This window comes from Nycticebus coucang, chromosome 9 (genome assembly GCF_027406575.1).
Source record: "Nycticebus coucang isolate mNycCou1 chromosome 9, mNycCou1.pri, whole genome shotgun sequence".
Taxonomy (NCBI): domain Eukaryota; kingdom Metazoa; phylum Chordata; class Mammalia; order Primates; family Lorisidae; genus Nycticebus; species Nycticebus coucang.
The window spans coordinates 36,370,894-36,393,389 of record NC_069788.1 but is presented as its reverse complement, the minus strand read 5'-3'; the positions used below and the strand labels follow the sequence as shown (position 1 = coordinate 36,393,389).

General features: G+C 46.4%; 1 protein-coding gene across 6 annotated transcripts in view; it reads left to right on the top strand.

The window, feature by feature from the left end:
* CUL9 (cullin 9) overlaps positions 1–22,496 on the top strand; it is a 43,260-nt gene that overhangs the window by 990 nt on the left and 19,774 nt on the right. For 2 of the 6 annotated variants that reach the window (XM_053600991.1, XM_053600994.1), the window contains 25 exons: positions 2,613–3,213; positions 4,037–4,191; positions 4,516–5,016; positions 5,464–5,599; positions 5,760–5,947; positions 6,206–6,611; positions 6,987–7,179; positions 8,935–9,142; positions 11,341–11,537; positions 11,911–12,128; positions 12,966–13,212; positions 13,300–13,405; positions 13,964–14,191; positions 14,471–14,561; positions 14,699–14,870; positions 17,114–17,219; positions 17,516–17,611; positions 17,863–18,038; positions 18,304–18,437; positions 18,805–18,984; positions 19,175–19,284; positions 19,360–19,542; positions 19,682–19,842; positions 20,114–20,339; positions 20,436–20,622. In XM_053600991.1, coding sequence (XP_053456966.1) covers positions 2,619–3,213; positions 4,037–4,191; positions 4,516–5,016; positions 5,464–5,599; positions 5,760–5,947; positions 6,206–6,611; positions 6,987–7,179; positions 8,935–9,142; positions 11,341–11,537; positions 11,911–12,128; positions 12,966–13,212; positions 13,300–13,405; positions 13,964–14,191; positions 14,471–14,561; positions 14,699–14,870; positions 17,114–17,219; positions 17,516–17,611; positions 17,863–18,038; positions 18,304–18,437; positions 18,805–18,984; positions 19,175–19,284; positions 19,360–19,542; positions 19,682–19,842; positions 20,114–20,339; positions 20,436–20,622 — 5,200 coding nt within the window. In that variant the 5' untranslated portion in view covers positions 2,613–2,618. Of the gene's footprint in view, positions 1–2,176; positions 2,198–2,612; positions 3,214–4,036; positions 4,192–4,515; positions 5,017–5,108; positions 5,353–5,463; positions 5,600–5,759; positions 5,948–6,205; positions 6,612–6,986; positions 7,180–8,934; positions 9,143–11,340; positions 11,538–11,910; positions 12,129–12,965; positions 13,213–13,299; positions 13,406–13,963; positions 14,192–14,470; positions 14,562–14,698; positions 14,871–17,113; positions 17,220–17,515; positions 17,612–17,862; positions 18,039–18,303; positions 18,438–18,804; positions 18,985–19,174; positions 19,285–19,359; positions 19,543–19,681; positions 19,843–20,113; positions 20,340–20,435; positions 20,623–22,496 lie in introns of those variants that run through there. The other 4 variants (XR_008382280.1, XM_053600992.1, XM_053600993.1 and 1 more) reach the window with 4 other exon arrangements.

Sequence of the window (22,496 nt, the reverse complement as noted above, 5' to 3'; positions counted from 1 at the left end):
ATACTATATGCCTCTTTCCTGGCCTCATTCCCTTAATCTTAAGATAACCACCTCCATCTGTATCTACCTGACCTAGTTTCTTACCATACATACAACATCTGACAATTAAGTTCGGGTCCACTGTGTACTTACATTGGCAGCACTGCACAGATTACTCCATAAGGTTTCTGTTAGGGTGGAAAGCTCAGTAGGTGTTCTGTGGGGGACAAGAAAATAATTTCTCTAGACCAAGATTAGGATATGAAAGTATAAACTTTATTTTATCTTCTTAGAGAATGAGAGAGTGAAAGAATGGTAAAAGAGTAGAGAGCAGGGAGATGGCATCACAAAGAAAAAAAGGAAGAATTCCTGCAGCTGAGATCAAGCAGCTGCTCAATTTAAGGAGGGGCAAAGAGACACAAAGGTAACTGCAGTCAAATTCAGGAGGTATTGTGAAACTGGTCCATCTGCTTTTCCTCTGGCAAGATGATAAGCAAGCTGTCTTTGCTGTTAGAGACAGACTTTTCACAGGTGTTTCTGATCCTGAGCCCTGATGTTCAGACCTTATTTTTTGGGTCCAGGGATGACTCAGGACCCCTTGAGGCTATGAGAACAAATTCTGAAAGATAGAGAACTGATGAAATGTAAAGAGAACACTTTTTTTTTTTCTTTTTGTCTGCTCTTTGCAGTGTTTTTTGAAAAGGAAAATCTAAAACAATAAAACAGAAAAAATGAGGGGAAATTTACAGGGAGCCTACTAGTAAGCCTCCTGAGCAGAGAAAGAAAGCAAGTAGAGAGCAATAATTTTCATATCATTTTGATACAAAGACTGACATCCTTACAGTTTCATAACCTTGGTATATCAGTGTCTCACAGTTGTGTTCATGTCATAGCGTGGCAATGTCTTGCTGAGTGGCATTCATTATTGTTGCTTGTTTTTGAGTGCCATTGTGAGACTGTTGGAGCTTGAATTAGAGTAGCAAACAAACATTAAATTTCTTGTTAAATTAATTCTAATTAATTTCTTGGCAAGAGTGGAAGTGAAATCAGGGACATGTTAGTCCAAGTTTACAGGGTTAACACCATGAAGAAAACAGTGTACAAATGGATTAAATGATTTTGAGGGGAGAGAAAGTATCACTGATAGAGGTCAAGATAGCTGGTAATAAGCAAAATTGATAAAAACATTGCAAACATTTGTCAAATTATGCATCAATATCATCAGCTGAATGTGAGAAGCATAGAAGACCAAGTAAACAGCAATAGAGAAACAGGAAAATCTTAACTGAAAATCTTGGCGAACAACTCATGGCTCTTGCATCACAACAGTGTACCAGCTCACGTGGCGTTGTCCACAAGGGAGTTTTTAGCTAGCAAACAAATAACTATATTAGAGCACCCTCCCTGCTCACCTGATCTGGCCCCAGTGACTTTTTTAAACTAAAGATTAAGGAAATATTGAAAGGAAGACATTTTTATGACATTCAGTACATCTGGGGTAATATGATGACAGCTTTGATGGCCATTCCCGAAAAAGAGTTCCAAAATTGCTTTGAAGGGTGGACCAGGTGATGGTGTCAGTGGATAGCTTCCCAAGGGGAGTACTTTGAAAGTGACCATAGTGATATTCAGCAATGAGGTGTGTAGCACTTTTTCTAGGATGAGTTCAAAAAATTACCAGACCTTGTACAGCATAAGTGTAGATTGGGACCTAGTCTTTCTTTCCCATAATTTTATCAGCTCCGCATGCTCTTCCCCCTTTCACAAGACTCCCGTACACTTTTCCCACCCAGCCTTCTGCCCTAGTATCCTAGCCTCCTGTCATCTCCATTCTCTGTATTTGGTATAGTCCACCCTTTATGTCTAGATTTCAGCTTTACTCTGCCACTTATACTCCCTGTCCTGCCCCTCCTCTATCCTACTTTTCCTCATGTGTTCTGACCCCACCGTCTCACATGCTACGACCCTTCTTGCTCACTCATGTCATCCTTCTAAGTCTTGACCTATATCCCTGTGTTATTCTTACCAGACTGTCCTGTTTAACTGTCATTCTGTTGTTACCTCACCTATTACTCTTCTCAGCTTCTTTGTAACTTGCCTCTTCCATTTCTTTTTTTTCTTATTCCTTTTTTTTGAGAGTAGGTCTCACTCTGTTGCCCCAGTAGAGTGCAGTGGCATCATCATAGTTTACTGCAACCTCTCAAACTGTTGGACTCAGGTGATCCTCCTGCATCAACCTTCTGAGTAGGTGTGACTACAAGCATGTGCTACCATGCCTGGCTATTTTTTTTTTTTTTTTTGGTAAAGATGGGATCTCACTTTTGTTCAAACTCATCTTGAACTCCTAATCTTAAGCAGTCCTCCCACCTTGGCCTCTCAGAATGCTACTCTTCCAATCCTTAAAACCCTTCATTTCATTCCCTCACTGTTTTCACTCCATTCTCCCCTTATAAATCTCAATGTATGTTCAGCTATTTATTTCATCCTATTCTTTGCCTTTCTGTCTGGCTTCTAAATTCTACCATGAAGCATACCAATCGCCACCCACCCTCTCTGTGTCTCAAGATTCTGTCCCTCTCTGTGTAGTTTTTTCTCTTCTTATACTGCTTTATCCTTCTTGTGTGTCCCGGTAGGTCAGGATGGTGGGGGAACGGCGTGCTGGAGACCTCATGGTGCCCTTAGGGCCCCGGCTGCAAGCATATCCTGAAGAACTCATTCGGCAGCGGCCTGGGCATGATGGACATCCTGAATACCTGATCAGATGGAGTATCCTGAAGTGTGGGGAAGTGGGCAAAGTGGATGTGGAAGAAGGCAAGGCAGAACACATCCTCATGTGGCTATCAGCTCCCGAGGTCTATGCCAACTGTCCAATGCTGTTAGGTGAACGGACACTATCTAAGGGGCCTCAGCATGAACCAACCGGGGGTTCAGGAAGCTTTCCCCGAGATCCAGGAGGCCTGGATGAAGTGGCAATGGGAGAGATGGAGGCTGATGTGCGGGCACTGGTACGCAGGGCTGCCAGGCAGCTGGCAGAAGGTGGAACCTCAAGCCTCACAGCCACTGTGCTCCACACCATCCATGTGCTCAGTGCTTATGCCAGCATTGGGCCTCTCACTGGTGTCTTCAGGGAGACAGGAGCCCTGGACCTGCTCATGCACATGTTGTGCAATCCTGAGCCTCAGATCCGTCGGAGTGCAGGCAAAATGCTGCAGGCTTTGGCAGCCCATGATGCTGGTAAGAGATAGCCAGGGGAAGAAGGAAAGCATTGGAGAAAATGGGGCCACTAGAAGTAAGAACAAGAGAGATTTCCAACTCTGTAAGAACACTTCCTATTTGGTGAATATCAGTTCAATGCAAAGGAAAGATTTGTAGCTATTGAAGTATGTAAATAGAATAAAATGATAGCATCTGATTTATCTGTTCATTCTCAGTGCATAGCTAGAGAAGGGAATGGGACATTGCATTCTTTTTTAAACTGTGGGTTGAGGCTCGGTGCTTGTAGCTCAGCGGCTAGGGTGCCAGCCACATACACCGGAGCTGGCAGGTTCAAATCCAGCCCGGGCCTGCTAAACAACAATAACAGCTACAACCAAAAAATAACTGGGTGTTGTGGTGGGTGCCTGTAGTCCCAGCTACTTGGGAGGCTGAGGCAAGAGAATCACTTAAGCCCAAGAGTTGGAAGTTGCTGTGAGCTATGATGCCACAGCACTCTACTCAGGGCAACAGCTTGAAACTCTGTCTCAAAAAGAAAACAAAAAAAACCTGTGGGTTGATATTTATTGGTTGGTTTTGTAATCAATTTGATGTGTTACAACCAACATTTTTTAAAATGTAAAATATCAAGTATATAGCATTTAGTGAGGGTAGATTTTATAGCATAAAATATATGCTTCCATTATATGTGTGTATGTTTGTACTAGATTACCATGTAAAATTTCTGGGTGTAGGTCTCAGTAATGAAGTTTGAAAGCCTCTGGGGTAGAGGATAGAGTCTAGGAAAGGCAGGGAGAAAGTATTAGAGATTGGGGAGAAGATATGGATTGGGTGTGGATTACAGGAAGTCGGGCTCACGTCCTTCTGTCACTGAGCCAGCAAGATGGCATTGAGCAGCACATGGATTTTGACAGCCGCTATACTTTGCTGGAGCTGTTTGCAGAAACCACGTCCTCTGAAGAACACTGCATGGCCTTTGAGGGTATTCACCTGCCTCAGGTACTCTGCCAGCTGTGGGGAAAATGCTGTGTACAAAGCCTAAGGCATTATTTCTGAAAATGTGGTTCAGGACTGTGTGACAGTAGCAGAGCTACCTGGGGAGCTTATTAAAATGAAGGCTCATTCCTCCCTCCCCATTCAGAATTTCTGAGGTTAGAACCCAGGAATCTGTGTTTTAAGATACTTCCTGTGTATTTCTTACATTGAAAACTACAGGTCTGGAGATGAGGCCTTTATGTTTTCCTGTAGAAGAGGATATTGGGGGGAAGGAAAGGGCCTAAAAGCAGGAAGAGATGAACCTGTCCTAAGGACTGTGTCCTACAGATCCCAGGAAAGCTGCTCTTCTCCCTGGTGAAGCGCTATCTATGTGTGACTTCCCTGCTGGATCAGCTCAATAACAGTCCAGAGCCAGGAGCTGGAGACCAAAGCTCCCCATGCCCCACAAGGGAGAAAAGCCGAGGACAACGGGAGCTGGAGTTCAGCATGGCTGTGGGCAACCTCATTTCAGAGCTGGTGCGGAGCATGGGCTGGGCACGGAACCTCAGTGAACAGGGCACGCTGTCGCCCCGGCCAGTGCGGTCCATCTTTCAGCCCTGCATTTCAGGCCCCAGCCCTTTACTCCCCACCACTGTCACCACCCCTAGAAGGCAAGGGTGGGCCTTCCGCCAGCGCTCTGAATTCTCTAGCCGGAGTGGCTATGGAGAATACGTGCAGCAGATGCTACAGCCAGGGATGCGAGTGCGGATGCTGGATGATTACGAGGAGATCAGTGCCGGGGATGAGGGTGCTTTCCAGCAGAGTAAGAATGGCATCCCTCTTGTGCAGGTGAGCTATGCATGGTGGTGGAACGCTATTGGGGATCTGTTTTTATATTATGGACCCCCAAGGAGAAAACCTGGAGGGGAATTGGAAAGGTAAAAAAGGGTCAGCATTTGGAGGAGTGTCATTTCGAGGGCCAAGGAAATCTGGTGGGAGGCAGGTGGGCTGTGAGGTCATGAAGAAACTCAGACCCAGGGAGCAGGAGCAGAACTGCTATATCAAGATACCTCACCACCACCTGCATCAGTGAAGGAAACTAGGAGGGAGTGTGGGAGCAGAGGCCATCTTGGTTGGGAAGACAGGAAGCCTTTTGCTGTATGAAGCTTTTCCAAGCCTAGTCAGGTGTGTACCTGAGGGTGTCGCCCAGGTCTGAACCCGAGCATATCTTTTCAAGCCTTCAAAGAACTGAGCCCTCTCTATTCCTCATTCCTCTTTATTCTTCCCTTATGTTAGGTCTTCTGGCAGTCAACAGGCCGCACCTACTGGGTGCACTGGCACATGTTGGAGATCCTGGGCCCAGAGGAATCTACTGAGCATACAGCTTCAGCAGCTGTGGAGAAGGGATCAGGGGCTACTGTGCTGGGCACAGGTGAGCCTAAGAGGGGATGTGGATAGCATGTCTCTGAATAGAGGAGTAGTGACTGGGATGAAGAAGTAGTGACTGGGATGAACTTCTGACCAGGCAGCCCCAGAAGTTCAGAAACTGGCTCTTCTAATGGGTACTGATCCTTATATGCCTGTATTCTTAGCACTTCCTTCCCGGGACTGGAACCCCGTGGATGGGCTCTACTCTTTGCCATACCTCCAGCCTGAGCCTCGGAAGAATGAGGGATATTTGACCCAGGCTGAGTGGTGGGAGCTGCTTTTCTTCATCAAGAAGTTGGACCTATGTGAGCAGCAGCCACTTTTCCAGAATCTTCGAGAGAACATGGATGAGGTATTATTACAGGCCTGAGATACCTGGCAGGGGACTTATAGTAGGGTTAGAGGTGGGACTCTTGAGTTCTAGATACCACTTATGGGAAGGCTAGAGATAGATAGTTGGGGGTGAGTCCTGTTGGGGACAAGACAGTACTATGAGGGACTAGTATGTAGAAGGCATGAAGGACATGTAGGGGATGGCTACCCTTCCATTACTGTAGCCAGGACCTTTGTTTCTGCTTGTCCCTGAAACACGTACCCCTTCTGTTGACAGACCCTACATGAAAAGGACCTAGGTGATATCTCTGTGCCCATAGAGATGGCTGAGGGTCTTCTGCAAGTTCTCAGTAACCGGTTTGAGGGCAGCACCCTCAATGACCTGCTCAACTCCCAGATCTACACTAAGTATGGACTGCTGCTTGACATACTAAGCAGCTCCTCTACTTCACGAAGTCACTCCTATACTCCAGATCCACAAGAGGAGTCCAAGTTGGAGACCAGCTTCTCGGAGGAAGAGAATGAGTCTCCCAAAGCAAAGGCTGAGACTCTTAAGGCAGAGGCAGAGCACCCCAAGGCAAAGATTGAGTCCCCCATGGCACAGAGTGATTCACAGCTATTTAACCAGCTTCTGGTGACTGAGAGGATGACCCTGCCCCCTGAGGTGAAGGAGACAGCCAGGGGTGAGTCAAGTGCTGGGAGGAAGAAGTTGGAAAAAGTCCGGGGCAGAAGAAGTACACAGGGTAGAAGGAAAGCCATTAAGTAAGGCCAGTTTTGCAGGGAAAATGCCTTGGAACTATACATCCATTTTTCCCTTTGACCTTGATTATATCTAATTAACCACTGCTCCCTTTCTTCAGAAAAGGAGGGTCCGTTTTCTAGGGTATCTTCATTTCATGGTTTGACCATTAGATCCCTCAAACAATTGGAAAAGGATATAGGCTATAATAATAAATATTGTGTTTAAGTATCAGCAGGGTAACTGGCTTGACCTTTAAAGACTTCCAGCTTAGAGGTGCCACAATTTTTAGCCACTGCCTTTCCCCCATTAATTTCAGAAATGGCTAGAGCCTTGAGGGGTCCTGGTTCTCACAGCTCCCTGGGTCAGCATGTGGCGGCAGTCGTGGCCACTGTGCAGATCTCCAGCTTGGACGCAAACCTGCAGCTTTCAGGGCTCTCTGCCCTCTCGCAGGCCGTGGAGGAGATCACTGAGCGGGACCACCCTCTGGTCCATCCTGACAAATCACTGAGGTTAGCTTGTTGTGGGGGGAGAGGTTCTGGTTGAAGCAGCAGTAAAGGTGGTGGTAAGAGGGAAGGAGCTATGAGATCAAGAGTTAGAAAAGCTGGGGATGAAGGAGGGCAGCCTGAGGAGCAGTTGAGCAGGAGGGTTAGGTGTTATAATGGCTCATATGTGGTATTCTTGGAGCACTTGTGCTGTGCGTGTCACTGTGCTAGTTATTTACATGCATTCTCTGATTAAATCTGTCCAGCATCCGAGGAAGCAGTGATATTATTCTACTATATGGGCGAGGAAACAGGCTTAGAGAATTTAAGTAATTAGCTTAGTTTTATAGGTTTCAAATCTAGGTCCTTTTGGCTCTAGGGCTTATGTTTTTTCTTTTCCCTTTTTCTTTTCTCCCTACTTTCTTTCTTTTCTTTTTTTTTTTTTTTTTTGTAGAGACAGAGTCTCACTGTACCACCCTCGGTAGAGTGCCGTGGAGTCACACAGCTCACAGCAACCTCTAACTCTTGGGCTTACGCGATTCTCTTGCCTCAGCCTCCCGAGTAGCTGGGACTACAGGCGCCCGCCACAACACCCGGCTAATTTTTTTGTTGCAGTGTTGGCCGGGGCTGGGTTTGAACCCGCCACCCTCAGCATATGGGGCTGGCGCCCTACTCACTGAGCCACAGGCGCCGCCCTCTCCCTACTTTCTTTTTATTTTATTTATTTTTTTGAGACAGATTTCACTTTGGTCGCCCTTGGTAGAGTGCTATGGTGTCACAGCTCACAGCAACCTTAAACTCTTGGGCTCAAGTGATTCTTATCTCAGCCTCCTGAATAGCTGTGACTACAGGTGCCTGCCAGAATGCCTGGCTATTTTTTTTTTTTTAAATCCATTTGTAATTCATTTTTGCAAATGGTATAAAGTAGAGCTCCACTTACCATTTTTTCAATGTATAGCCAGATATCTCAACATCATGTTTTATAGTCTTCCTTTCTTCACTAGCTGAGATATTACCCTTATCTGTCCTCTCAGCTATTAATCCTTTTGGCTACCCTGTATCAGTTCCAGGGTTTCTTTTTTTCTTTCTTTCTTTTTTTTTTTTGAGACAGAGTCTCACTGTCACCCTAGGTAGAGTGCCATGGAGTCACAGTTCACAGCAACCTCAAACTCTTGGGCTTAAACGATTCTCTTGCCTCAGCCTCCCGAGTAGCTGGGACTACATGTACCTGCCACAACATCCAGCTAGTTTTTGGTTGCAGTTGTCATTGTTGTTTAGCTGGCCCCGGCCAGGCTCCAACCTGCCAGCCTCGGTGTATGTGGCCAGCGCCCTACTCACCAAGCTACAGGTGCCAAGCCGAGTTCCAAGGTTGTGACTGTTACAGGTTTGTATTTTGATAATGATAAGCAAGTCAACCATGATTTTTTTCCCAAACATTTTCTTCCACTGCCAGAATCTTTTTGTCATAGTATTTTTTAAAACATTTTAGGCATTTTGATTAGAATTACTTTGAATTTATAGATTTATTTGAAAGGATAAGCCAGAATTAATAGCCATTTTGCTCTCCTGCCTCCTTCATGAGATGAGAAGCCAGAGTCAGTAAGAGTGCAGAGGGGAGGGGATCTGGAGTGAGGCTGAGGTAAGGAGAGGAGGTGGGGGAGTCTGGAGGGAACCATGTAGATCTTAGCAGATGGGATTAGAATGGGAGTCAGTTGGTGATGCGGCTGGGAATCAGGCAAGACTCCTTGGGATATGGAGACCCAATGTCTCTTCTGTTATCAGAGAAAAGCTAGTGAAGACACTTGTGGAGCTGCTGACCAACCAGGTTGGAGAGAAGATGGTGGTGGTGCTGGGCCTGCGCCTCCTTTACCTGCTCATGACCAAGCACGAGTGGCGGCCAGTCTTTGCCAGGGAGGGTGGCATCTATGCTGTGCTGGTTTGCATGCAAGAATATAAGACTTCCATTTTGGTGCAGCAGGCAGGGCTGGCGGTGAGTCACTGGGCCTGGCATGAGAGAGTGATGGGCAAGACAGGCAGACCGGGGACTGCTGATCTTGAGGAGATACTGTGGTGACTTAGACCAGGGGGTAGATGAGGGGATGGAAAGATGCAGGTAGATTTAAGAGTTTGATCTAGACATTCTTGGGGAGTGAGTGCATGTTTGGAGAAAGGAAAAAAGGATTTTTTTAAAGAATGATTCCCGGTGTAAAACTGAGCAGCAGAGTGCACGAGGTAGCCATTTAATAAGTGAGAAAATGTTATAGGAGGAGTGGGTATGGGCAGTAGATCAGGAGTTGAGTTTCTTTTTTTTTTTTTTTTTTGGTAGAGACAGAGTCTCACTTTATGGCCCTCGGTAGAGTGCCGTGGCCTCACACAGCTCACAGCAACCTCCAACTCCTGGGCTTAAGCGATTCTCTTGCCTCAGCCTCCCGAGCAGCTGGGACTACAGGCGCCCGCCACAAAGCCCGGCTATTTTTTGGTTGCAGTTTGGCCGGGGCCGGGTTTGAACCCGCCACCCTCGGTATATGGGGCCGGCGCCTTACCAACTGAGCCACAGGCGCCGCCCAGGAGTTGAGTTTCTAAGTATGTTGAACATCTAGTGCCTCTTTAGTTACAATTAGATGTCTGGTTAAAAACTAATTTTCTATTCCTTCTAAGTTTTCAGCAGGAAACCCCCCCAAACTAATTTTATAGAAGCAACAACTAAAAATACCTTTTTTTTCTTCTTTTATCTGAGTAGTACCCTTACAAAGAAAATACTCCCTCACCAGATTTGGGTAAAACAGAGCCAGCATTGGCATTATGGTGTTACCCTGGGCCCAAAGAATAGAGAAGAGAGGCCTTCATCCAGGGAGCTTACAGAATTGACTACCTACCTACTAAAGATAGAAGTGATGGTTGGTAGTGGACGCAATGGCTCTGTATGGCCCAAGGGTCCCAGAGTGGGAGATCAGAATAGATTCCAACAGTATAATGACAATAGCATGAACAGAAGCACATGTCCTTTTAGAGCAAGCTGTCTCTGAAGAGGCAAGGAAGCTCTTTTCCTTTATGGGGCCAACGAGGTGCTGCTCCTTTAAGAGCAGATAGGCAGTCACAGTCTAGGTCACATATGCTCAAATTCTCTGATCCTTTCAAGTTACATGACCAAAATAAAGCATTTACCACTAAATTCAGAGTCTCGCCCAGAAATAAAATTATTAAGGTCTAACTAATCAGGGAAGCATAGGGTAGCCAAAGAGGGAACGCCTCATTATGAGGTAGCATTTGTTTGGAGGGTCCAGGCCTCAGAGGATAGTTGTTCTGAAAATTATTTCTAGCCTAGTCCATCCCTAGTGAATTTTTTTCTAGAGGGTCCACCCTTTCACCAGGAGAGAAATTCAAGACTCTACTCTAATGATGTACTGTCCATTTTAATTTTTTTTCCTCTGTAGTACTAGCCAAAAAGTTTTCATATAAGAAGTATTTTTCCTATAATTTCAACCACTCTGCTTGTGAAATGATCTTGTTGAGATCTAGTAGCCTTGTTGAGAAGGGCTGGATACTGGCTAAGGCCAGGGAACACAGGTTTGGGAGAGTTGACATATAGTTAGAAGTTGGAACTGTGGGATTGGACCAGGTTGCCTGGGTTGGAGGAGGATACAGGGTGGGAAGAAAAAAAGAACAGAGAACCTCGTGTTTGTGGATTGGGCCCAAAGAACACAAGAGAGGTAGGAGGAAAACCTGGAGGATAGAAAAGTCATGGAACTCAAGGGAAGAAAGGTTTTGCAAAGGAAGGAGTGGTTAACCGAGATGGGAAATGTCAAGGAAAGCCTTTTGTGAAAACTAGACACTGTAAGAGGGTGTCAGCCTGAAGGGAAGATGACGGTGGTGGCCATCCTACTTAGGTAGCCTTGGTGCTGGAAACCTGGGGGCAGAGAGAAGTGGCAGGCTGATTTTATTATCTTGTCTTGGGTTTTTTGTTTGTTTGTTTGTTTTGTTTTCTCTCTCTTTTCACTCTCTTTTCTTTTCCCTCCTCCTTGCCCCAACTTTCTGGTGTTGAATATCCTATTACTGCCTCTTCCATTTGTCTCCTCTTCTTATACTCAGCTGCCTCAAAGTTTAAGGTCTAGAATGATGGCCTTGGCTTACCCCTTCTTCATGGTGGCTCTTCCTACTCCTAACTCTGCTTCCACATTTCCTTCATAGGCATTGAAGATGCTGGCCATAGCCAGCTCCTCAGAGATCACCACTTTTGTTACTGGCCGAGATTCTGTCCACCCTTTGTTTGATGCTCAGATGACCAGGGAGATCTTCGCCAGCATTGACTCAGCCACACACCCAGGATCCGAGAGCCTGCTCCTTACTGTCCCTGCAGCTGTGATCCTGATGCTGAACACTGAGGGGTCAGGGCATTACCCTCCAAACTCCAGACTCCTGCTAAGTCCCAAACCCTGCTACTACTCTGCTCCAGGCTTATGTGCTCCACAGAGATTCCCCTCACATTGTCACCTCTGGATAAAACATTGGTGCCTTCTTGACTGTTACTGGAAGAAAGACCAAGTGGTTGGGGGTAGGGAAATTCCTAGAGAAGGCTGAGAGACACTGATCTTCTTTCACAGGGTGGGTGGAGTGACCTGAGGTCAGGGGGCCAGATGTTCCGGTTCAGTGGGACCACTAGAGCCCTTTCCTTCCCAACTGCAGGGCCCTCTGCATGTGCTTCCCTAGCTCCATTGCATTCACTGTCAATTTCTTCTTGGGTCACCTCCCTCTGCCCAGGTGCTCCTCTGCAGTGAGAAATGGCCTGCTCCTACTCAATTTGCTTTTGTGCAACCACCACACTCTGGGAGACCAGATTATAACCCGAGAGCTGAGAGACACCTTGTTTAGGCACTCAGGGATAGCACCGGGGACAGAACCCATGCCGACCACACGCACCATCCTCATGATGCTTCTTAACCGCTATTCAGAGCCACCAGGCAGTCCTGAGCATACAGGTATTCTTGTGGAGGGGGCTGGTTCTGCTGAGGAATCATACAGTGCCAGCCTTTGGCCAGGAAGGCTAAGGTTTACATACCAGCTCCTTACTGGAAAGACACAAGAAATTTTCAGGAAATGAGTGAGCATCATAGTGCTCAAGTTAGGTCTTAAGTAGAACTTCATGACTAAGAGGAGAGGGAGACTCTAGAATAGAAGACTATTCTATTCAAGGCCATAAGGAAACTGCCTTCTCTGAATGACTTTATATATAAGTGGTTCTTGTCTTGTCTGGGCTAGGTTTGATTCAGTCTCAGTGGACAGTAGAATTGGTTGAAATGACATCTAGAGAGGCCTTCTTAAGAGGAGTTGCAATTTATTGTACAGAAAGTTTATGACTAGAAATATGAAATTTTGATGTGATGGGGAAGAAATGCTTTGTGATTAAAAAACAGGTGAAAATCCACAAGTACAAGGGATATTGAAAGGGCCATATGTATCTTTTACAGTCTTTATATCTAAAGCTACCATGCAGGTAGTATAAGGATGTAATTACAATGCCAGTATTTGTTATAGCTAACATTTAATAAAAAGGTAATCATATGATTACATGAGATTAAAAAATGTGTTTTAACTTGACAGTGTTTGCTATACTAGATTTTTAAAAGAATGTAGCTAAGTATATATCTGGGACCAGAAAAGAAAATCTGTTACAGTTTGACAAAAACTGTAGACATTCTCAATGTGGGAGGAAATGTCGAATTGATTTTCTGGACATTCCCATTTCTTGGTTTAACTAACTAGTAAGATTCCTCTTTATATACATTTTTTTCCCCTCCTGTGTGTCTGGGCTGCAGCACTGGAGACCCCCAGCACCCAGGGCCAGGATGGGTCCCCTGAGCTACTGATTCGATCCCTGGTGGGGGGCCCATCTGCAGAACTACTCTTGGAGTTGGAGCGCACGCTATGCTGTGAGGCTAGCCCAAGGGGTGCAGTGAGGCCTCTTCTCAAGCGCCTCCAGCAAGAGACCCAGCCCTTTCTCCTGTTGCTGCGGACTCTGGATGCCCTGGGGCCCAACAAAACTCTGCTGCTGACTGTGCTAAGGTAAGGGGCCTGTTGAGGCATCCATGTGTTGGGGCAAAGGGAGCTGGCAGCCTTTAAGGACTTCACTTGTTTCCATCCCCTCACCAGGGTCATGGTCCGACTGCTAGACTACCCGGAGGCAATGGTTCTCCCCTGGCATGAGGTCTTGGAGCCCTGCCTCAACTGTCTGAGTGGCCCTAGCAGTGATCCTGAGGTATAAGAGCTTTGGCAAAGGTGGGGGAGGTAGAGGCACAAACTGCCTTATGAGACTGGAGGGGGGACACAGCAGAGCCTTTCTGAATAGGGCTCAGGGTGCTAGGGTTGGTGGATAGGAAGAGTAGTGTTAACATCATCTAAGAGGTTTTGGAACCAGGGGTCTTTGAAGTATAAACCTTTGGCTAGACCTGGATTTTAGTTTCTGGGTTTAGGAGAAGTTCATGTATACCAATCCAGTCTTTACTCTCCACCTCCAGGGTTTGTGCATTATAGAATGAGGTTCAGACACTAAGGTTGGCTCTTGAAATAATTTGGCCCTGGCAGAAAGAAGCCTGGGAAGCTGTATCCAAGCTCTGCTACTGACAACTTACTCTAAAGTCCCAGCACCCCTATGTTCTGTTCCACTCTGTCTTTGGTATTCTTTGCCTGGGCTTTTGCATTTCTCCAAAACCTTAGCCATTATGTTTGCTGTACTGAACCCATCCCTTAACCCTAACCCTAACCCTAACCCGGCCCTTTGTTTCTCTTAAATTAATCCTTATGCCTCTGGGCTCAGATTGTTCAGGAGCTGATCTCCTTCTTGCATCGCCTGGCCTCAATGCATAAGGACTATGCTGTAGTGCTTTGTTGTCTGGGAGCAAAAGAAGCCCTCTCCAAAGTCCTGGACAAGCACTCAGCTCAGCTGCTGCTGGGCTGTGAGCTTCAAGACCTGGTGGCAGAGTGTGAGAAACATGCACAGCTCTACAGCAAACTTACCTCCAGCATCCTGGCTGGCTGCATCCAGGTGAGGGGCTTGTAAGTCTGGAGCTAAGGGAATGTAAGTTAGAAACATGGGAAGAGGATTCAACTTGTGTCGTCCTTTGGTATCCCTATTTGGCACAGGTGGTAGCAAATCAGGAGCACTTGTTCCCTAACCTTTACTCTACATGGTCCTGTCAAAATATGAGGAGAAAGGGGTTGAGTGTTCTATTGCACCTTTACTTTTTCCTCTATCCCTGTTTCTGGATGTTTCTCAATATTCCTCCCTCTCCCCTTCCCCTCTTTCTCAATGTTCCGGCTACAGATGGTGCTGGGCCAGATAGAAGACCACAGACGAACCCACCAACCCATCAATATCCCCTTCTTTGATGTGTTCCTCAGGCATCTCTGCCAGGGTTAGTGCCCACATCTGTCTTCTCTTGGCTCTCATCCAGCATCTGTTCTCTCCTTCCCTTCCTGATCCCTAGTCTCTTTCTTTTTTTCTCTCTCAACTAACCAGCCTGTGACCTCCACCCTTTCCACTTGTCTCCAGGCTCCAGTGTGGAAGTGAAGGAAGACAAGTGCTGGGAGAAGGTGGAGGTGTCCTCCAACCCGCACCGGGCCAGCAAGCTGACGGACCGCAACCCTAAGACCTACTGGGAGTCCAATGGCAGCACTGGCTCCCACTACATCACCCTGCACATGCACCGTGGTGTTCTTGTTAGGTGTGAACACACTTGTGTGGGCTTATGTGCATGCGCACACACACATGCTGTTATTCACCAGTATTTATCTCCAATGTACCTACGTACACATGTACACACAACCCCATCTGTAAACCCTATGCCCGGGACACACTTAAACCCATTTTGTGTGGCAAACAGATAACGCATTTCACTGTTGGTTGAGTATAGACCAGGCATCCTCAAACTTTTTTAACAGTGGGCCAATTCATTGTCCCTCAGACCGTTGAAGGGCCGGACTATAGTTAAAAAAAAAAAAAAAACATGAACAAATTCCTATGCACACTGCACATATCTTATTTTGAAGTAAAAAAACAAAATGGGAACAAATACAATCAAACTGCCTCATGTGGCCCGCGGGCTGCAGTTTGAGGACCCCTGGATAGACATTTCCTCACTCTCTGAGCCTCGTGACTTGTACCTCAGTGTTACCAGTGTCACTGCCCTGTGCGTAGTGTTTGTTTTTTTTTTTTTTTGAGACAGAGTCTCACTATGTTGCCCTCAGTAGAGTGCTGTGATGTCAGAGCTCACAGCAACCTCAAACCCTTGGGCTTAAGCAATTCTCTTGCCTCAGCCTCCTAGGTAGCTGGAACTACAGGCACCTGTCACAATGCCTGGCTATTTTTTGTTGCAGTTGTTGTTGTTTAGCTGGCCCAAGCTGGGTTCAAACCCACCAACCTCGGTGTGTGTGACTGGTGCCGTAACCACTGTGCTATGGGCACCGAGCCGTATGCTTAGTGTTGAGGGAAATCAACAACTCACCATTTCTCCTGTGGGCATTTGTTTAATACCAGGCTTTTATGCCAGGCACTGTGCAAAGGTCTGGAGGTACATGGACAATAAGATAGTGCCTATGTTTGGGGATCTTGTATTCTAGTTGGGGAGCCAGGCAAAAATATCAGCACAGAATAAGGAGAAATATTATAATTGGTATGTACCTTGGATCCCGAGACTTACTGCAGGCTCAGAGGAGGCTTCCCTTCTGGAAGGAAGGGTTGATTGAGCTGAATTTTGAAATTGAAATTAGCTAGATAAAGAGAAGGCAGCATATTTTCCAGGAATAAAGATAGTGTACATGCAAAATGAAAAAGTGTTATATTTAGAGGAACTTTAAGTAATTGTATTTGGCTAGAATGAAGGGTGTGCGTATCAGAGGGACAGGAGATGAAGCCAAAAGTTGGAAGGGGCAGATAGAAAAGAGTTTTTTCAGCTAGGAAGTTTGAACTTTATTCTCATACTTGGAGAGCCATTGAAGGGTTTTAAGAAGAGAAGAGGCAAAACTAGATTTTTAAAGAAAGGTCACTCTGGCAATTATGGGAGTTTGGGATAGAGGCCAGAAGAAAGAGGTGGAAGGTTTATGCAGTGATCTAGTTGAGAAATTATCAGTGTGTTAGGTGGCAGGAGTAAGAGTAGAGGGGAAAGAATGGACTGGGAGATACTTGGAGGTGGGATCTACAGTACTTGCTGTTGATTGGGTGAGGGATGCCATGAGAGGGAAAGGTCCACAGTGACCGTGTGTTCTTTGGGATACTGGGTAGATGGCAGTCTTACTTCCCAGGAGAGAAGGAAGGCAGGAAGGTTGGTGTGGACAGTTTATGTTTTATTTGGGCATGCTGGCTTTGTGGTACCTGTGGGACATGACATGGAAATGTCTGTTGGGTACAAACCATGAAGGCTCAGGGGAGCAGTCTGGGCTAGAGGTGCGGATTTGGAGTCATTTGTGTGTAATTGTCAGGTGAAACTATGAAGCCACTTTGGGGAAATATAAAGGAAAGAGGGGAGGATCTCGGGAAGACTGATGTGTCAGAGCCAGCAGAGGAACAAAAGCCTAAGAAGAAAGTGATGGGTTGAAGTAGTTTTTTGTGGTTGGTTTTGTTTTATTTTGTTTTCATTTTTTTGAGGCTGGGCTAGACTGTAGTGGTATCATCATACCTCACTGCAACCTCAAATTCCTGGGTTCAAGCAATCCTGCCACCTCTGCCTCCCAAGTAGCTGGGACTATAGGCATTCACCACCATCCCCAGCTAATTTTATTATTTTTTGTAGAGATAGGGTCTTACCTTGTTTTCCATGCTAGTCTTAAACTCCTGGGCTCAAGTAATCCTCCCTCCTCAGTTTCCCAAAGTGTTGGGAATACAGGCATGAGCCACTGCACTGGCCAGGTTACAGTAGTTTTGAACTATGAGCAGAGCCCAGGTGTGACTGTTTCTTTTCTCCTTTTCTAGGCAGCTCACTCTGCTGGTGGCCAGTGAAGACTCAAGTTACATGCCAGCCAGAGTGGTGGTGTTTGGGGGTCACAGCACCAGCTGCATCAGCACTGAGCTCAATGCGGTGGGGACCCTTGTGCCCCCGTTCACCTTGCTCCCTACCCTTCTGTTTGCCCAAGGGCTTTGTTATGGGAAGGACCCAGTCCCTGGGGAATGGCCATATCCCTTTCCCTGAGAAGGCATCACCTTGTAAACAGCAAGAGTAGAATTAGGGATGTGGAGCCATGGAGGTTCCTGGGCTCAGTGCAGGAGAAGTGATGGGCACATACCTTAACCAACTTGGTTGTTGTCAACAGTTTTTCCAGACCCACTTGTGGAGGTGACAGCTTACCTTCTCCCTCCTCTTCCCTGCCCTGCCAGGTGAATGTCATGCCTTCCGCCAGCCGGGTGATCCTCCTGGAGAACCTGAACCGTTTCTGGCCCATCATCCAGATCCGCATAAAGCGCTGCCAGCAGGTGGGGTCAGGGAAGAAGTTGGTAGCTGAGGATTAGAAGCTAGCACAGGGTCTCTATAGTAGCTGGATTTTCTAACATTTGGGGAGCAGGGCTTTATCCAAGGCTTCTCCTTGGTCTGCTTGGGAGATGGTCAGTTAAGTTCCAGAGATTTGGGGATGCCCCAAGCAGCTCTAGGGAACTCAGGGTATGAGGCCTGGGTCTGGTAGTCCTTAGTGGTTCAGGTGACGGATAAGTCTTTGCATGTGTTACAGGGTGGCATCGACACCCGGGTTCGGGGTGTGGAGGTCCTGGGCCCCAAACCCACTTTTTGGCCGCTATTTCGGGAGCAGCTGTGTCGCCGTACATGCCTCTTCTACACAGTTCAGGCACAAGCCTGGAGCCGGGATATAGCAGAAGACCGCAAACGCCTCCTCCAGCTCTGTCCCAGGTGGGTGGGATACAAGGAGGGAAGATGGTTAAACAATCAGGACACTTCAAGAAGTAGGTAGTAGAAGATATGCTTCTGTGGGAATCTGAAAGGTAAAGCTGTATAGCCAGGACAGGAAAGGAAAAGTGAATATAGGTGAGAAGTGTTTGCTGTTAGGGAAGACTTGGGTAAGGGACCAAGCATGGGGTGACTGGGAGTTGATTTGCACTTGATTGGAGGCCCGAGAAATCTGCCTTTAATTCATGACCATACCGTTTGTTTCCAGACTGAACAGGGTTTTGCGCCACGAGCAAAATTTTGCTGATCGCTTCCTCCCTGATGATGAGGCCGCCCAAGCATTGGGCAAGACCTGCTGGGAGGCCCTGGTCAGCCCCCTGGTGCAGAACATCACCTCCCCTGGTAACCATCCCGGCACCTGGTCCTACTAACCAGCTCCTTGTAATTATTCCCAGGGATCACCTGAGTTAATGCTCTTGGTTCTCTTGGTTCCTGTCTTTATCCCTGAAGGCCTGCCACCTCAGTGTTCCTCTCTCCTTCCTGCCCCAGGGACTGCTCCCTGAGACTCTGGTATTTGAATCTTCCCTGCCACCTCACCCTGTTACCATATCCCCAGACTCCAGCTGAAGCAGACCTTGGTGAGGGGAGGATGTAGGGCCCTGCTGCTCCCAAACCTTTTTGTACAATTGTTCATCCTCCCTCCTCGGCCCTGGGCTGTCTGTCACCCCATTTCTCATGGGGAGACTGTTCTTGTCCTATCTTCTTTCAGATGCAGAAGGTGTGAGTGCCCTGGGATGGCTGCTACATCAGTACTTAGAGCAAAGAGAGAAATCTCGGAAACCTTTGAGTGGAGCAGCATCCTTTGCTTCTCAAGTTCGTCGCCTTTGCCACTTACTGGTACATGTGGAGCCTCCTCCCGGGCCTCCTCCTGAGCCATCCACTAGGCCCTGTAAGTAGCAGCTGTGGCCACTTGAGCTAAGTCCCTGGGCAGTGTAATATCTGGCTCCGTTCTCCTTGGATTTTACTCTCCTTACTGATTCGCTTTGGGCTTTGCCAGGCCCCTGGCACCTCTGGGCCTTTCAAAGGGGTTGGCACCCGAGAACTACTCAGGCTAAGATGAGTGCCCTCTGTCTCTGCAGTCAGCAAGAACAGTAAGGGTCGGGATCGGAGCTTGGAACCTGCACCAGTTCTTCCAAGCAGCACCCTGAGGAACATAAGCCAGTGCTGGCTGCGTGTGGTGCAGAAGCAGGTGGGCAGAAGAAGCTGGAGTCTGAGGAGGAGAGGGGCTGCTCCTTTTATGTTATTTCTTGCCTTTTCTCCTTAGGTCAGTAGATTCCTGACTGCAGCCTGGAGGGCCTCAGACTTTGTGCCTCGTTACTGTAAACTCTATGAACACTTGTGGAGAGCAGGCTCAGAGCTGTTTGGGTCTCGGGCAGCCTTCACCCTGGCTCTGCGCAGTGGCTTCTCTGGGGCCTTGCTGCAGCAGTCCTTCCTTACTGCAGCTCACGTGAGTCTCACCAGCCTACCTGACCCACCATGGGCCATAAGCTCATGTTCACGTTCACCTCTTTTCACACCCCAGACTCCTATTCTACTCTTCTATTCCCTTTTCCATGGTTTGCTTGTGCCCTTTCTGTTGTCCCCAGATGAGTGAGCAGTTTGCCAGGCACATTGACCGACATATCCAGGGTGGCCTGATTGGTGGAGCCCCTGGAGTGGAAATGCTGGGGAGGCTTCAGCAGCACCTGGAACCCATCATGGTCCTTTCTGGCCTGGAGCTGGCCACAACTTTTGAGCACTTCTACCAGTGAGTGCAGGTCCAGAAAGGTAGGAGGTGGGATTCACAGAGTCTAAAGAAGGGGAAGCTTTGAGTCTAACAGAAAGATGAGGTAAGAGGCAGTGGGGAGGAAAGATTAAGTTGTGGAGATGGCCGTGCACTGGAGGAAAGGGAGTGGGAAGGAAGAGGTGAAGTAGGGCCTGTGACTCAGGCTGCAATAGAGGAACCTACATTCTGGAGCAGGAGACTGGACCACTCTGGCACCCACGCTAAGCCTTGGCCTGGGCTATGTGTGCTGCAGACACTACATGGCAGACCGTCTCCTGAGCGTGGGCTCGAGCTGGCTGGAAGGAGCTGTGCTGGAGCAGATTGGCCTCTGTTTCCCCAACCGCCTGCCCCAGCTGATGTTGCAGAGCCTGAGCACCTCTGAGGAGCTGCAGCGCCAGTTCCACCTATTCCAGCTCCAGCAGCTTGACAAATTATTCTTGGAGCAGGAGGATGAGGAGGAAAAGGGACTGGAGGAGGAGGTAAGAGCAAGGAGAAAGAGTGGGACAATAGAGTAAAGGATGCCTAGACCAAAGAAAGGGAACCCAAAGGACGCTTGAAATCCTTCTATCCCTCAGGAGGAAGAGGAAGAGGAGGCTGAAAAAGAACTATTTATTGAAGATCCAAGCCCAACAGTTTCTATACTGGTCCTGTCACCACGCTGCTGGCCTGTCTCCCCACTCTGCTACCTGTACCATCCCAGAAAGTGTCTTCCCACAGAATTCTGTGATGCCCTTGACTGTTTCTCCAGTTTCTACAGCCAGAGTGAGGAGCTAGGGAGAGGAAATTGGAGATTGGGGTGAGATTTGGGATGGCAAGAGAGAAAAAGGAGAGGACTTTTGGATAAGAGTGTGTAGATAAACAGAAAAATATAACAATCCTAGGGAAGGGTGAAAAAATGTGGGTCGTAGTTTCATTAGTTTCTGCTCTTAGCAGTTCCTTCAACTTTCTATGAATTTGTTTTATTTTCTTTTTCTAACTTCAAGTTAGTTGCTTACTTAATTTTTAGTCTTTCCAGACCTTTGTTCAAATACATTATTTAAGGATATTCATTTGCCTCTCAGTATTACTTTAGCTGCATTCTGTAAAGTTTTCTTATTTTTAAAATGTTTTATTGGAGTATAACTGGTATTCAGAAAAGTGTACATTTTTAATTATAAGACTTAATGAATTATTTCCATATATATCCATATATCCACCACCCAGATCAAGATGCAGAATATTTTTAGTGCACCAGAAAGCTTCCTCCTTCATGTCTCCTTCCCAGACTGTGTCTTCCTCAAAAAGAAACCATCATTCTTCCCTTTATCAGCTTAGATTTGTGGCTCTATTTGAACATATAAGTGGATCATAGAGTATTCCACTGTGTCTGATTTCTTTCATACAACATAATGTCTATAGGAGTTATCTTTGTTATCATTTGTATCACTGGTTCTTTACTATTTGCTGAGTCATATTCCATTGTATGAATGTTTACCCTTTCTGCTGTTTATGGAGATTTGGGATGTTCTGTAAGTTTCTTTTAGATAGGATTTTTATTATTTAGTTCCAAGAATTTTCTAATTTCCATTATTGTTTCTTCTTTGATTAGTTTTTTAGAAGTATATTTTTAAATTTTCAAATAAATTCTTTTTGTTTAGTTATTTTTTTTTTAATTTTTTTTTTTATTGTTGGGGATTCATTGAGGGTACAATAAGCCAGGTTACACTGATTGCAATTGTTAGGTAAAGTCCCTCTTGCAATCATGTCTTGCCCCCATAAAGTGTGACACATACCAAGGCCCCACCCCCCTCCCTCCTTCCCTCTTTCTGTTTCCCCCCCCATAACCATAATTGTCATTAATTGTCCTCATATCAAAATTGAGTACATAGGATTCATGCTTCTCCATTCTTGTGATGCTTTACTAAGAATAATGTCTTCCACGTCCATCCAGGTTAATACGAAGGATGTAAAGTCTCCATTTTTTTTTAATGGCTGAATAGTATTCCATGGTATACATATACCACAGCTTGTTAATCCATTCCTGGGTTGGTGGGCATTTAGGCTGTTTCCACATTTTGGTGATTGTAAATTGAGCTGCAATAAACAGTCTAGTACAAGTGTCCTTATGATAAAAGGATTTCTTTCCTTCTGGGTAGATGCCCAGTAATGGGATTGCAGGATCAAATGGGAGGTCTAGGTTGAGTGCTTTGAGGTTTCACCATACTTCCTTCCAGAAAGGTTGTACTAGTTTGCAGTCCCACCAGCAGTGTAAAAGTGTTCCCTTCTCTCCACATCCACGCCAGCATCTGCAGTTTTGAGATTTTGTGATGTGGGCCATTCTCACTGGGGTTAGATGATATCTCAGGGTTGTTTTGATTTGCATTTCTCTAATATATAGAGATGATGAACATTTTTTCATGTGTTTATTAGCCATTCGTCTGTCGTCTTTAGAGAAAGTTCTATTCATGTCTCTTGCCCATTGATATATGGGATTGTTGGCTTTTTTCATGTGGATTAATTTGAGTTCTCTATAGATCCTAGTTATCAAGCTTTTGTCTGATTGAAAATATGCAAATATCCTTTCCCATTGTGTAGGTTGTCTCTTTGCTTTGGTTATTGTCTCCTTAGCTGTACAGAAGCTTTTCAGTTTAATGAAG